The 14,539-nt window shown below is 42.7% G+C and overlaps 2 protein-coding genes across 8 annotated transcripts in view; both read right to left on the bottom strand.

Annotated features, from left to right (window-relative positions):
* The window catches only part of FAM172A (family with sequence similarity 172 member A), a 379,783-nt gene that overhangs the window by 104,233 nt on the left and 261,011 nt on the right, over positions 1 to 14,539 (bottom strand). The gene's annotated exons all lie outside the window — the stretch shown is intronic.
* POU5F2 (POU domain class 5, transcription factor 2) lies at positions 4,529 to 5,506 on the bottom strand. The gene has a single exon (XM_006110026.3). The coding sequence runs from the start codon at positions 5,504 to 5,506 to the stop codon at positions 4,547 to 4,549; it is 960 nt and encodes a 319-aa protein (XP_006110088.3). The 3' UTR covers positions 4,529 to 4,546.

Genomic DNA, 14,539 nt, shown 5'->3' with positions numbered 1-14,539 from the left:
AAGGGTCTCATTAGATTTTTTGTACATCTCATCAAGTTTATCGACAGACTCTAGAAGCCTCTTGAGAGACCTCAAAAGTGTGGTTTTGAATTCTATATCCAGCAGCCTGCTTTTCTTCGGTTCTGTCCTTTGTGGCCTGTTTCTTTGTCTCGGCATTTTTTTTATGCTTCGCTGTGTCGATAGAGTGGCTTTCTGTGTTAAGTGTCCCAATTACCTGAGGTAGGCCCTCTTGGTGCACCCCCTTGTGGTCTTTGTGCGCAGTCTTGTTGTAGTTAAGCCTTGATTGTTGTAGGTAATTACTACTTGACCTCCAGGCCAACTGGTTGTGCGAATCAGCTGTGTCTGCAGTGGGAGAACTACTATCCTCTAGGGAGGTGCTAATCTAGCCTTTGCCTGAGGCTATCCAGCAAATGCCTCTGTGTGGGGGGGCTTGGGTGGGGCGGGTCCCATGGGATCAACAGGGCGGGTGGAGGAGAAGTTATGGCTGCTCTCAGTCCAGTCCCCAGAGGCTCTTCTTCTCTGTCCCAGCAACCGCTGCAAACCTCGGAGAGAAAGCTGCCCTCCAGTTCCGACCGAAGCCAGACAGCCCCGCTTTTCCCGTTTGAGTCTGGGTCCCTAGAGACTCGCCCGGATCTGGAGCTCAGAGTCTGAGGCTCCCTCCAGATTGAAACAGACAACCGCGCCCTCAGCCACCAGCCCGCGCCACGCGTACCTCCGCACCTCAGTATTTCACCTCCACACTGCGCCCCCTCTGATTTTCGGTATGCTTTCCTCTTTCCTCCTAGTTGTAGAACTTCCACTCAGCCAGCCTTCCTGTGGTTCTGGATGATGTTCGTTCCGTCTTTTAGTTGTATTTTTGAAGTGGTTGTTCGAGGCAGCAAACTCCGGCGTTAACCTATGCTGCCATCTTGGTTTCTCTCAGTTTCTGTTCTTTAAATGGCCCAATCTGTGGTACTTTGTAATGGAAGCCCTAGTAAACTAATATAGTAGGCTTTGGACATAAAAACTATAATGAGTGGGGGCATTCAGTGAAGAAATAGCATGAATAAAGGCAGGACTGAGCTTGCATTTGGGAGAGACAATTGAGACCACAGCAGATGAGAAAGGAAAGATTAAGTGGGAGTCACTGTAGGAGGACTAGTGTCACCCGACTCTGTAGACTTCCTTCCTATAATCTGTATTCTCGTAGCCTCCATGTTCAATCTGTGGTTTTGTTCTTATTCATGGAGACTCATACAATTATAGGCTGGAAACAAATTCAGAGATCATTCCTTTAAATTACATAATGCTGTACAGGTTTTCACAAATCTTTATCTAAATTCTTCATCATATGTTCCCTTACAAAGTGGTCATTTGTCTTAGTATGCATTTATTAATATACTAGATGCATTTATTAATACACCGCTGGCTCCTAACTGCTTGCCTGCCTGCCTGCCTGATTGCCCCTAACCACTCTGCCTGCCTGCCTGATCACCCTAACCACTCTGTCTGCCTGCCTGATCACCCCTAACCACTCACCTGCCTGCCTGATTGCCCCTAACCCCACTCCCGCCTGCTTGAAGCCTCTAACTGCTCGCCTGCCTGCCTGATCGCCCTAACCGCTTGCTTGCCTGCCTGAACGCCCCTAACCACTCTGCCTGATCGCCCCTAACTGTTCGCCTGCCTGCCTGATCGCCCCTAACCGCCTCTGCCTCGGCCCTCGCCACTGCAGCTTCGTCAGGAAGGACATCCGGAATGACAGACGTCTGGAAGGTCGTTTGGCTGTCTGGTCTAATTAGCATATTATGCTTTTATTATTATAGATAATACAGTATTTAGTCTGAACTGGAAAGGCTTACATTAGAAGTGCTTCAGGGCCATTACAGGATACTGAGCTAAAGATACCCAGACAATTTAGAACACTAGGAATGACCTATTAGACAAGTACTGTGGCAAGGAAAACTCTTGAAAGTAAAGTGGCTAAGGGGAAGGTGTTTCATAAATTCTGAAACTGCAGATCTACAGTCAGGGTACCTTTTGAAAATGTGATTAAGTTATCATCACTATCTTTAAAGAAAATGAACATATATTGTACAAATACACTATTCTGCTTATACTCTAAAGGGGCCCATTGTCTTCAGGTTAAAAATACCTGCCTTGTCTAAAGAAAACAAGATAAAAGAAACACTTGACAAGGAAACATTTTCAGAATGGCGGTGAAATACTATTAAGCAAGTGGTCGGAATTTATGCTTTTAATTGAGGGAGGGGGAAATCTGGCGACTTTGAAGACTTTGGACTGTTGTTTGGCATCTGCCTCTACTAACTATTCCACTGAAAAAGTTGTCACTAAAGATACCAGTGGCACAGCTGTTAGTGAAATGATATATCTTACTTGATAGATGTTACTTGAACTCTGTACATTTGACACTGTTAACCACCAACACCACACTTGGTTTTCTTCCAACTCCAAGGGTGGTTCTTTCTCATTTTTGAGGGATCTTATTATCAATCTTCAATCTCTGAAAAGTATGAAATTTTTAAATATCAAGGTTTCCCCAAGGTCTAGCCTTTTCTCTTTCAAGAGCACCAGTGATGGAAAATCTCATTTTAAATGATGTCAAGGCTGATCAGTGACTCATAAGTACCTGCCTAAGCCAAGACACAGCAGCTGTGAGTGGTGCAGCTATACAGGTGCTGAGGCAGACCCTGGGTAGACAGACCCTGGGAGCCGTTACCATTTCTCCAAATCTGCAGGGGCTGCAGAATTCAAGGAGCAGCCTGGCCCACAGCCTCCTAACAGCATTTAGGAGCTGGATGTTCACAGCTCAATTGCAGTCATTCATCCTGGCAGTAAGCACTGCCTGACCCTCTACAGAAACATCTCCCTTCCTAGGCTTTCCAGAGGGCTGTCTAGGCAAAGGAAGGAATGTGGTTGGTGCTGTGTGACTTTTAGTAGGATAGCCCAAGGGTAAGTGAACAATCACCTATTAAATCTAGGGCCAACCAATTGAAGTTTAGCTCCATTTTCACTAACCTCTCTTTCTTCAGACACTGAGAACAACAACAACAACAAAAAAATATATACATTGAAATAAATCAGAAAAACTAGAATAAAAAAGCTTATTCTTTGAAAATACCTATGGATGACTTCTTTGTAAGATTGATTAAGAAAGAAAAAGTGACAAGACTAGTAAGCAAAAAGAACATACACTCAGATATAACATATAGTAATAGATAAGTTATAAAACAATAAATATCACATGCAGAGATATGGCACCAGATGTGGGAAAACACAGAGTCTGAATGGTATTTGTTTGGCATATGATGACCAGAACTGACCGGTGTAGAGGTAGAAAGCCAGAAAAGACCAATTTTATAGAAGAGATTCCAAAAGCAACTTAAGATGTACCATCATAAAAGCCACCAGAGAATGTTGTATCACCTATCACAAATATACTCTAAAAAGCCGATGAGCTCAAGCCCTGGCCAATTTTGCTCAGTGATTAGAGCATCGGCCCATAGATCAAAGGATCTTGGGTTTTATCCCCGGTCAAGGACACTTACCTAGGTTGCAGATTTGATCTCCAGCCCCAATTGGGGTGTGTGCAGGAGGCAACCAGTCGACGTCTCTCTCTCCCCATCCTTCCACTTTTTCTCTAAATATCAATGGAAAAAATATCCTTGGGTGAGAATAAATTTTTTTTTTTTAAAAAGCCTTAAGAGGTTTTTAGAAAGTAAGGGAAATTCCCAGGGAATAAACCAAATGGAGCTCAAAAGCAGAGAATTACGCCGGAGCTGAGCCAATGCGGTCCAGTTTGCCAATCTCAGTAACTAAGGGGTCTAAAATACAATGACGGTGGCAGGACAGGAGCTAAACCTGTTGGACTACATAAGGTGGAGATGTGAATTGAGACCCCCACTTTAAGCTGGGGCACTCTAAAGAAAAGGTGAACTAGAAAAATACTGCATCTTTCAAGGAGAGAACAAGCAACATGCGTGTTTCTTTAAGGACTCCGGGTAGGCTCTGTGTACTCCTCTATTCCTTCCTCAAACCTTCCCCTGAAGGGAACTAATATCCTGGACTCTGTGTCTGGGTTTACACGAAGCTTTACGTGTTCTGATAAAAGTGGTATACTGCAAGTCTACTGGGCCTTGAGTTTTTCACTCATTATTGTGTATAAAAACTAAATGCTGTTTACTATTAACCACAAGGAATGAGACACAATTAACATTCAATTAATAAAAAAAGAAACAAAATATCCGAACCATCTATGTATTGTAATGTATTTTAAAACCAATGCTAGGTAAAAACAAAAGGAAAAACACAAAGCAGAATAAACTTCAATTTACATTCCTAAGTTTTTAAAAATTATTCCCACCCTATGACCCCTTCCTACATATGGATTCTTAGCTTCTTTCGACAGTGAACCAGAACTAATGCTGAAGCCCCGACGGGAGCGCCAGGGATGTTTCCCAGCACGACTCTCCCCAGAAGGGCAGGCCCTCAGTTGGAAAGCCTGGGGGCGCCCGGAGTGGTGCTGGGGGCAGAGAGGAGGGCGCCTCCCTCAGGGAAAGGGGCTGAGGAGTACAAGGGTGTAAAGTAAGGGCCCCCCATAGCTGGGAGGACCAAAACGGAGCCCCGATGCTAGGGGAAAGCATACTGTTCCCCCTGGGAAAGGAGGCCTGGCAACCCCCACCTCCTCTAGTGGACAGAAATCATCAGTTGGCAGACTGCCCATCTTGCTCCGGTTATAGAACCAAACTTGGACCAGGTCCTTCCGCAGCCGAAGCTGCCCAGCGATGCGGCTCATTTGCTGGGCTGTGGGCTTCGGGCACTGCAGGAAGAATTGCTCCAGGTTGTTTCCGATGCGCCTCTCCCTGCTTGCCCGTCTCCACTTCTGAGCCTGGTGCAGGATCATCTCCATTCTGCATAAGCCCAGAAGGTTCTTGGTATCCACTTCCTCCAGCCACTTTCTCAGCAACGGGCGCAGCTTCCACCTGTTGGCGAGGCTGAGCTGCTGGGCCTCGAAGCGGCAGATGGTCGTCTGGCTAAGCACCTTTCCAAAAAGAGCGCCCACAGCGAACCCCACGTCGGCCTGCGAGTACCCAAGGGTCATCCTCCTCTCTCTCAGCTCCTTGGCCAGCTGCTCCATCTCTTTCTCCACGGCCGAGAGGTCCTCGGGCAGGGCCAACCTCGGGATGTACCGCAGGGCGCTGAGAGGTCCGCGGAGAGTGCCTTCCGAAGGGCTGTGCAGCCAGGCCCCCGCCTCGCCAGTTCCGACCCGGGCCTCGCAGGGCACCACCCCGCCCCGCAATTTGTATGACGGGGGATTCAGGGGCACCGCCCACACCTCAGGGCCAGGGGAGACTCCCATCTGGATACCCGGCCTGACCATCAAGCTGCCAGGGGCCGCCTGGGCACTCAACCAAATTGGGGTGTCAATACCCACTGGCATTGGCCCTCTGGGCCCGCCCCCACCACCAACTGGCTGAGGGGACAAGTGGGAGGGCTTGCGCTCCGCCATGGAGTAAAACCGCAGCCCACGCAGAAGTCTGGTAGGAACTGGTGGCTCTCGAGGCTTCACAACAGCCACCTACCTGCCTTGCCCTCGAGCCCCGCCCCCCAGAGGGTGGAGATGGCAGTGCAGGCAAGAGAAACAGGCCAAGGGTGTGTTCCGCGGTGGGGAAATCCAATAGACCCACCTGTTAAGTCTTAGGGTCTCCAGGGTTAAGGAAATGCGTCCTCTACCCTGAACTTTACTTCCAACTCCCTCCCTGAGCTTTGCACCTCCAAGCTGCCTGGGATTCCTTAGTCACTGCCTCCATCCTATCCCTGAAGGGACCTAGTTATTTACTTACAGCTCTTCAGAACTCGGGTATCTAATTCCTTTCTTCCACATGATTTGAACGACCCCATTTGGCTTCACAAACGTTTGTTAAACGTCTATATGCCAGGTATCTCTGGGACTGGCCTTCAATTCATTAACTGTCCCCTCATGCTATCTTTATGGTCACAGTACTGCCAATAGTCTCTCCTTTGCACACGTTCATGCCCTGTGTCCCAAGAAACCTAAACATCGCTGCCTGACTTTCCAGTTAACATTAATTTGCTGTCAGATTCTACCCCTCACCCCCACACTTTGCCAGATTCCACTCTCTCACGGGGCCAAGTTCTCAACTAATTCCATGTTTCTCCCCACCAGCCCTTCAAGTCCTTTGCACCTCATCCTACTTCGGCTTCCAGGTTCAGAATTCCTGCCTATAATGGAGACCTATGTGTTTCATCTCCCTTCCCCTCTGGAGGCAGGTCTCTGGACTGGCCTTACCAGCTCTTCCTCACTGACTGCTCCCTGCAATACCTGACTCACCAACACCAGGTTCCCCTCATCCTGGCTCCTTGCACATCAGAGACCCAAGAATCTTAGAATATTTTCCCCTCCACTATGTCTGCAGCTCAGGCACCCAGTCTTAGGAAATGGGTGGAAAAAGCCAATGAGGGAGGGGGAAGAGAAGAAAAACATCAAGTTCAAAGCTTCTAAGAGGACAGTGACCTGGGCTGGACAATCCCATTCACTCTCCAATTCAAGCATGATGTGTTTCTGCCACCACGTCTACTGAAATTGGTCTTCTTGAAATCATTGGTGACCTTCCAACTATCAAATCTGATGGCTTTAAAAAAAATCCTTATCCCACTATACTTCTGTGTAGTATCGGACAACGCTGACTACTCTTCTTGCTCCTTCTCTTTTTTAAATTTCCATGAAATGCTGGTCCCAGCCAAATCTGTATTTCAGCCTTGACTTTTAATTTCCAGTTCTGTATTTCCCAGTGCCCCAAATAAAATTCATTATCTGCACTTCTACACCTGCTTTCCTCCAAGGCTCCCTAAGCTGGTTAATGGCATCATCACTGAAGCTTAAACCTAGGAGTGGTTCTTGACCTTGCCTATACTTTGTAGGGAATCAAATCTTACTTTAATAGGTCTTCTAAAACATCTGAACTCTGTCATCTTCTCTCTAGCCTCATTTTACTGTTTTAATTTAGGCCACATTACTGGCGGGTAGCTATGATGCACACTGACCACCATGGGGCAGAGGCTCAATGCAGGAGCTGCCCCCTGGTGGTCAGTGCACTCCCATAGCCAACCTCCCGCAGCTAGCCAACCTCCCATGGTCCCTCCCCAGGTTGGCAGGCCCGATTGGAACTAGGCAAGATGGCCCCAATTGGCCCCGATCACCGTCCAGGCCGAGGGACCCCACCCGTGCACGAATTCATGCATCAGGCCTCTAGTAACATCATAATTAACCTCCTCTGCACCTCCTTTCAACTTTATCTTGCATACCGCTGTTAGAGTAATTTGCCAAAACCCAGACCAAACCTGACCAAACGAAAATCTAACCATGTCATTTTCCTCTTAAATTTTTTTTCAAAATCTAGCCCCTCTTCCCGCAGTCAACAATATCAACAATGAAACTCCTGAGTGTGGAACACGTGGCTTTTCACCATTTGGCCCCTCCCTTTTGTCCTCCTTTCTTCTCTCCATGCCTCCCTCTGCCAATTCTTTCCCAGCTTCATCTACCAAACACCCCCAACTCCCTGCGCCCCACCTTACTGCATGCTCAGTGAGAATATCCCACTTTGCACTAAAGATGCCATGCTTTCATGATTATTACGTCTTATTCATGCTGTTCCTTCTGTCTGAAATGACTTCCCCCTGCTTCTTGGTCTCAATCTCTCATGTCATTCGGGCTTCTGATCTAATGTCATCTCATTAGACACACTCTCTAAAACAGCACCTATCACTCTCTGTTTCCTTCAGTATCCTTTATTTATTTATTTTTTGCATTAGCAGTATTACCATCTAATATATAATTGTTTGTCTATATGTTTATTGTCTGTTTCCCTGCTGCCAAGAGAGCAGGGACTATGCCTAGTTCACTGCTGTCTACAGTGCTTACAACTGTGCTTGGCTCACAGAAGGTGCTCAGTAAACATGTGCTGAACAAATGAAGCATCATGTATTTCTAGTCACCTTTAAGATACAGGTTAGAGGTCACTGTATGATAAAGCCTTCCCCCAGGCAGTTAGTTACTGCTTTTGTGGTTCTCCCCTTGACATATGTTTTCATTATAACATTTATCTGAAATTATTTATTTTATGTCTCCATCTTTCCAACTAGAGTGTGAAGTACTTAAGGGCCTTATTATAAGCCTGGAACATAATAGAAACCTGACTGATATACTGTCCAATAAAGATTTGCTTAATGAATGAATGAGTTTTCATCTTTACAATTCTGAAAGTAAATCACATTTAGCTCCAGTTTAACCATGAGAAACTTGACCTTCCCATCCTTTCTCTCCTGTACCAGAATAAGGTCCTTAAACACCTCTTTCAAGATGGGGGGCTAGCACCATGAGACTAAATTTAACAGCTCTACAGGTAATGAGGTTGTGGATATGGCTGTGTATGTGACGATTTGTTTGTTGTCTGCATCTCTACTGCAATTACAGTCAGAATGTGTGTGGCCAAGAGCAGGGCCCTTGTCTGTCTGGTTCACTGTGAAATCCTCAGCACCTGGAACTACATCTGGCACAGAGTGGGAAGCCAGTTTAATGTTAAATAAATGAATCTCTGCAGTGTTAATGGTGAAAAGATATCCATATTTCTTTGTGATAAGTTTCAAGATGATGGTCTATGAAAAATAGTTTACAATATATAAAATTTTGCTTAAGAATAATTTTGCTCATATGTACTCTTTCCAGGTCTACCTACATGCTATTTTTTTCAAACTTACAAAGCAACTAGAATGAACAGAATGAAAGATCACAAAGAGGAGCAACAAAGAGCAACTGTATAAATTAAGGCCCACATATGGAAACCAGCCCCTTTGCAAAAAAGCACCACAGAGAAAAAGCTCAGTTGTCTAAAGCAACAGTTTACTAAAAACATTTTTAGTGAATTGGACAAAAGTTCAACTGAACTTGAGGAAAGCTTATTATATTAACTGAGCTGAAACGTAGTAGCTAAAACCATTTACTAATTTAAAAAATAAGGCTATATTGACTTGAAGTGTTTTAAAATTAACTTGGATGCTCTTAATTAAGGTTTTCTCTGTACTTGGTCAGATTTCATCTGCCAAGGTGCCTATCTCCTGGTTTATGCATATGTGCTGTCACAAATAAAAGCCCATACTCTTAAGGGAAGTCTTGACATCTCCTTAAAAGTATATTTAATGGGCTATGGAAATGGGGTGATCCGGGAAAAAAGGCAGGAGCACATTTGGTTGGAACAGAAATAGAGTTCAGGGGAAGGCAGGTGATGGGGATGCCCCAGACAACCAGCACTGTATGGGCTGTGGTGCTTGAAAAGCTAATCCATCACCTTCAACAAATACAGAGGCCTCTCAGTAAGTGATTAGATTACAATGTAAGAAAGCAGCTCAGTCTTATCCATAGGGAATTAAGAAGTAAGGATAAGAATCACAGGATCCCAGGCCCCGTATATTTAGAATCTAAATGGAGAGTAAAGAAACTGTCAGAAAGCAGGACGGCTACACTTGCACAAGGAAAAGTTAACCATTTCTATTATTAGGATCCTGGAATTAAAAGAAGTTAACTTGTAAGCAGAAATGCACCAAGTGTTAGTATATGCATTATTAGGCTCTCCCTAACTATTATTTATTCCAAGACAGCAAGACCAACTGCCAAGATCCACTAACGGTTAAGAAGCAGGGAATAGTGGAGGCCAGGTTAATAACAAGCATCCTTGTAGGGCTTGGCTCAAGTCTCCTCTCTTTGGCAAGCTCTGCCCATATTCTTAGGACCACAGTGATCTCTGACCCCTTTGAACTCCCCGCCTTTCCACTCCAATACCCTGGCTGCCCTAAACAGTTAGCTGCAGCTTCATGTTTTAGCTCTCTATGTAGGAAATATGGAACCTCGCAAACAGATATTACAGATATGATTTATTTTGTAGTTATGTAAAAACGTGCTAATGCACATGCTATCTTCAGTGCTCTTAGCATAGCAAGTGTATAAAACACCTGATGTGAGGGAAGTCTGGCTTTGACTTACTCCATCATGCTGATCAATTATCTCATTGGTTTGGAAGGTAATCTTTGCTTCCTCATTCCTCCAAAAGCATCTCTCCCAGAGTTGCTCATGCTCCAGATAAAGGACTTAAGAATATATGTGAATTAATTTTTGTACAAGGGGACAAGCTATAGTCCAGCTTCATTCTTTTGCATGTGGCTTTCCAATTCTCCCAGCATTATTTATTAAAGAGGCATTCTTTCTCCATTGTGTGTTTTTGGCTCCTTTGTCAAGAAGATGTGCTACATATACACAATAGAATACTACTCAGCCATAAGAAAAGATGAAATGCTGCCATTTGTGACAACATGGACAGACCTTGAGAATATTATGCTAAGTGAAATAAGTCAGTTAGAAAAAGCTAAGAACCATATGATTTCACTTGCATGTGGGATATAAAACTGAAACTCACAGACACAGACAGACAACAGCATGGTGGTTACCAGAGGAAAAGGGGTGAAGGGTAGAAAAGGATAAAGGGGGCCAAATATATGGTGACGGAAGGTGAACTGACTTTGGGTGGTGGGCACACAATGCAGTAACAGGTCATGTATCAGAAAAATGTATACCTGAAATGTATATGACCCTATGAACCAATGTCATCCCAATAAATTTAATTAAAAAAAGAACATATGTGAAGTTTCATTTTACATATATGTGAAATATGTCTCCAAACAACACACACACACACACACACACACACACACACACACACACGTCATAAGAGCCCAACTTTTTGAATGTGATTAACTCAACAGAGCAGACCAGATGTAAGAATGGTGTAAAAGTTAGAGAGGGTGATGGTCTTAATTTTACAGTTTCCCCCACTCTGCAGAGGCCCTAGAAACTCAGCACTGACACCAAAGGGCAGGTGTAGATCTTTAAGAACCACATTAATCAAGGAGCAAAACAGAAGGCAAAGGCAGGAGACAAGATCCAGAGACCGGCCACTGGGAAGTCCCGCTCTGAGTCTAAGAAGCAAAATCAGGAATTCAGTAAAACTGTGGCAGCTGAGTACAGAAGAGTGACACTTTCCACCTCTCAGTGAGACAGTTAGCACCACACATTACAACAATTTAGTTCACTAAAACTACTTCAAAACAACTGAAGTAATTAAACTATCAATCCTTTGTGTGGATTTTTAAGTAGAAAACAGTGTAAGACAAAGTGAGACATCAAAGACATGTTATGCAGTTAAGAAAAAATGACACCCGAAGGTAAATTACATACAACAAGAACATTAAAGTTGTAATAACACAAAAAAAAGTTAATCAAGTCAGTGTAGCCATTAAACAGAGTCATTTATTGCTCTATGAGATAACTCACAAGGTAAATAAAAATTAACACTGTTCTGCTGAGGTGATAACAGGAGCAGGGGCCAAAGGACAGTGATACCAGATGCTTTTATTCTTACAAAATATATAGAGAAAATTTAGAATGTCGCCAATGTAGAATTCCTTGATTTTCTTAATTTTAGATAAAGACTGAAGAACTTTTAAAAGCAAGAGAAACAGAGACACTAGTATCTTTTTTGAGAGGGAAAATAAAACTTTTTGCTGTTATTCTTCTTGTCATTTTACTCATATATGATACAACAACATAGACTACAAAGAGATTTAGAGTATACAGAAAAAAATCTTCCCTTTTATTTTATACATCTGTGATATTCATGAGCTATGAACTTCTGGTGGTGTGAAGTAATATTAAATATAAAAACCCCATGGCTTCACCAGAAGTGAAGAATTTAAGTATCTGCATAAGGCAGGCAGAGCAGTTGAGTTGAGTAGGGGTGGGTTGAGAGGCACTATGGTGATGAGTCAGGTATATTCACAGATAAACAAAGTTTAAAGCAGCGGTTCTCAACCTGTGGGTCGCGGCCCCTTTGGGGATCGAACAACCCTTTCACAGGGGTAGCCTAAGACCATCGGAAAACACATATATAATTCCATATTGTTTTTGTGATTAATCACTATGCTTTAATTATGTTCAATTTGTAACAATGAAATTGGGGGTCACCACAACATGAGGAACTGTATTAAAGGGTCGCAGCATTAGGAAGGTTGAGAACCACTGGTTTAAAGGTTCTTGTTATGCCAGGCAAGATTTAAAGACATGGCTTAGGTGACTTTGCCCTGAAGTCACCTAAAAGCTTTATGGATGTTCTTGCACTGATTACTGCAATTGGGGCGCAGTCACCACCTTCTACATTTGAATCTGTGCTTCGCTTCCACTGTAGAGCAGGAGATGCACAACTGGTTTAACATGAAAATTTTCTATCATGCTGCACAGTAAAATACACTTAACAGTACTGAAAGCTTATGACTAATGCAACCAGTAATTCAGGATGTAGCATGGGCTCAGAGAAGTGAATGAGAAGTGGACTAAAATTTCTGTTTACAGGAGATAACTCTTTTAGATACTGAGAGAATTAATTTTTGTTAACTAGATTTCCAATTAATTGATTTTGGTGCCATTATATTATAAGTTTTGGGCCTCTGTGAATTCCCCTGGAATCTCCTTTAGACACCATGAACTGAAGCAAGAGAAACAGAGACACTAATATCTTTTTTGGGAAAAACAAACAAAAAAAGAACACATTCAGTAACATGACATGCAGTAATGACCATGAAAAATTCAAGAGGCAGTAGCAGACTTAAAATGACAAGTTCCAATACAGTAACTTCATCTAAATATGTAGATTAAAAACTCCTTGTAGCATTTTAAACCTGACAAAGCCCTTGGCTTTAGACAATGAGGCAATAAATTAGCTGATAAAATGGAATTCTCTTTCAAAGTCACATCACTATGATTCTCAAGGTCTTAAAGACATGTAACCAGGCTATCAGCTTCTCTTTTGAGCAACACTCATGCCCAAATCCACATTTATGTGCCTAGAGTCCATGCAGCCCCCAGTAGCTGCTCTTCATTCTATGTGTGTGCAAATAACATCAGACAGATGAAAGTTTCCTCTTCTGAAAGCCTCAGAACTTTAGGAAGCAATTGTAACAAACAAGTTGTCAATGGAAAACTGAAAACAAGATTTCAATTATCATTATTTATTTAATGTGAGGTTTATTAACTATTTTCTGAATATTTGACTATATATTCACATGGTTCAAGAAGTACACCAGGGTATATAGTGAAAATATGCATTATTTATTTTCATTTTGTTGCCTATCATAACATTAACGTGGTCAACTTCCAGCTAGAATTTGACATTTTGCTCACATAGAATTTCTTGTAATAATTTAAATTCAAGGAAAACATTTGTCTTTTAAGATTGACAGAAATGTAGATGAAACATAAAGGAAGAAGCCAATGAATTTAAAGAAGTTTCTCATAAGAATATGTGATAGGGCAGGTGTCATTTTGAAAGGAAGGCAATGTACTAAGGAACTGACAGGCATTGTGGGAGAAGAGGGAAGAATAGGACAGTAGCAGGAAGAAGAGTGAAAGGAAAAGAGTCAGTGCTGAATTTAAGTAGGTTTAAGAGAATGAGAAATAAGGGAGGATACTGAAGAACAGAAAAACTGAGAAGTTTAAGTACTATACTTCTTCTGTAGAAGATATACTGGGAGGCTCCAAGATTTACTCTATAATGAGACATCACTAGAATCAGGACTTACATAATATAGAAAATACAAAGACAGAAGCAGGAGAGAAATGATAGAAAGTTTCCTCAAATATATATATAGTAGTCGACTGGCTGGATAAAATAACTACCATGCGTTGCTTTGCATAGAAGTGTGGGACTACAGAAATGACTGTACAAGCTGAAACCAATAAAGTAATAATAGTAATCAATGGGAAAAACTACGGTTGTTCTGTGGCCTTTAATTATTTTTTTGTCAAAAGATTATCAATCCCTTTACTGTCAGCAAAAAATAAATAGGAAAATGAAAAAAAAGTAAAAATAGTTGTATTCAGTACACCACAATTTAAAACTTAGAAACATTGAGAATTAAGATACTTTCTTTTTTCAGTTTTTTAAAAATTTATTTTTAAATTATTACAAAGAGTATTACATATGTCTCCTTTTTTTTTTTCCCCGCCCTTGACAATCCCCCGGCTTCCCCTACCCCCCAGTGTCTTATGTCCATTGGTTATGCTTATATGCATGCATACAAGTCCTTTGGTTGATTTCTTACCCCCCCCCTCCAGCCCCCCACCCTCCCCAGCCTTCCTGCTGTAGTTTAACAGTCTGTTTGAGGCAACTCTGCCTCTGTATCTATTATTGTTCAAGAGTTTATAATGGTCTCTATTATCCATGAATGAGTGAGATCATGTGGACTTTTTCCTTCATTGACTGGCTTATTTTCACTTAGCATAATGCTCTCCAGTTCCATCCATGCTGTTGCAAATGGTAAGAGGTCCTTCTTTTTTACAGCAGCATAGTATTCCATCGTGTAGATGCACCACAGTTTTCTAATCATTCATCTACTGATGGACACTTAGGCTGTTTCCAGA

This window comes from Myotis lucifugus, unplaced genomic scaffold (genome assembly GCF_000147115.1).
Source record: "Myotis lucifugus unplaced genomic scaffold, Myoluc2.0 scaffold_0, whole genome shotgun sequence".
NCBI lineage: Eukaryota > Metazoa > Chordata > Mammalia > Chiroptera > Vespertilionidae > Myotis > Myotis lucifugus.
Note: the sequence above shows the minus strand (reverse complement) of the source record. Positions and strands in the feature narration are given on the sequence as shown.

What these genes read in the sequence shown, in the direction of transcription:
- POU5F2 (XM_006110026.3), bottom strand. Translation starts at nt 5,506, where the DNA reads ATGGCGGAGCGCAAGCCCTCCCACTTGTCCCCTCAGCCAGTTGGTGGT.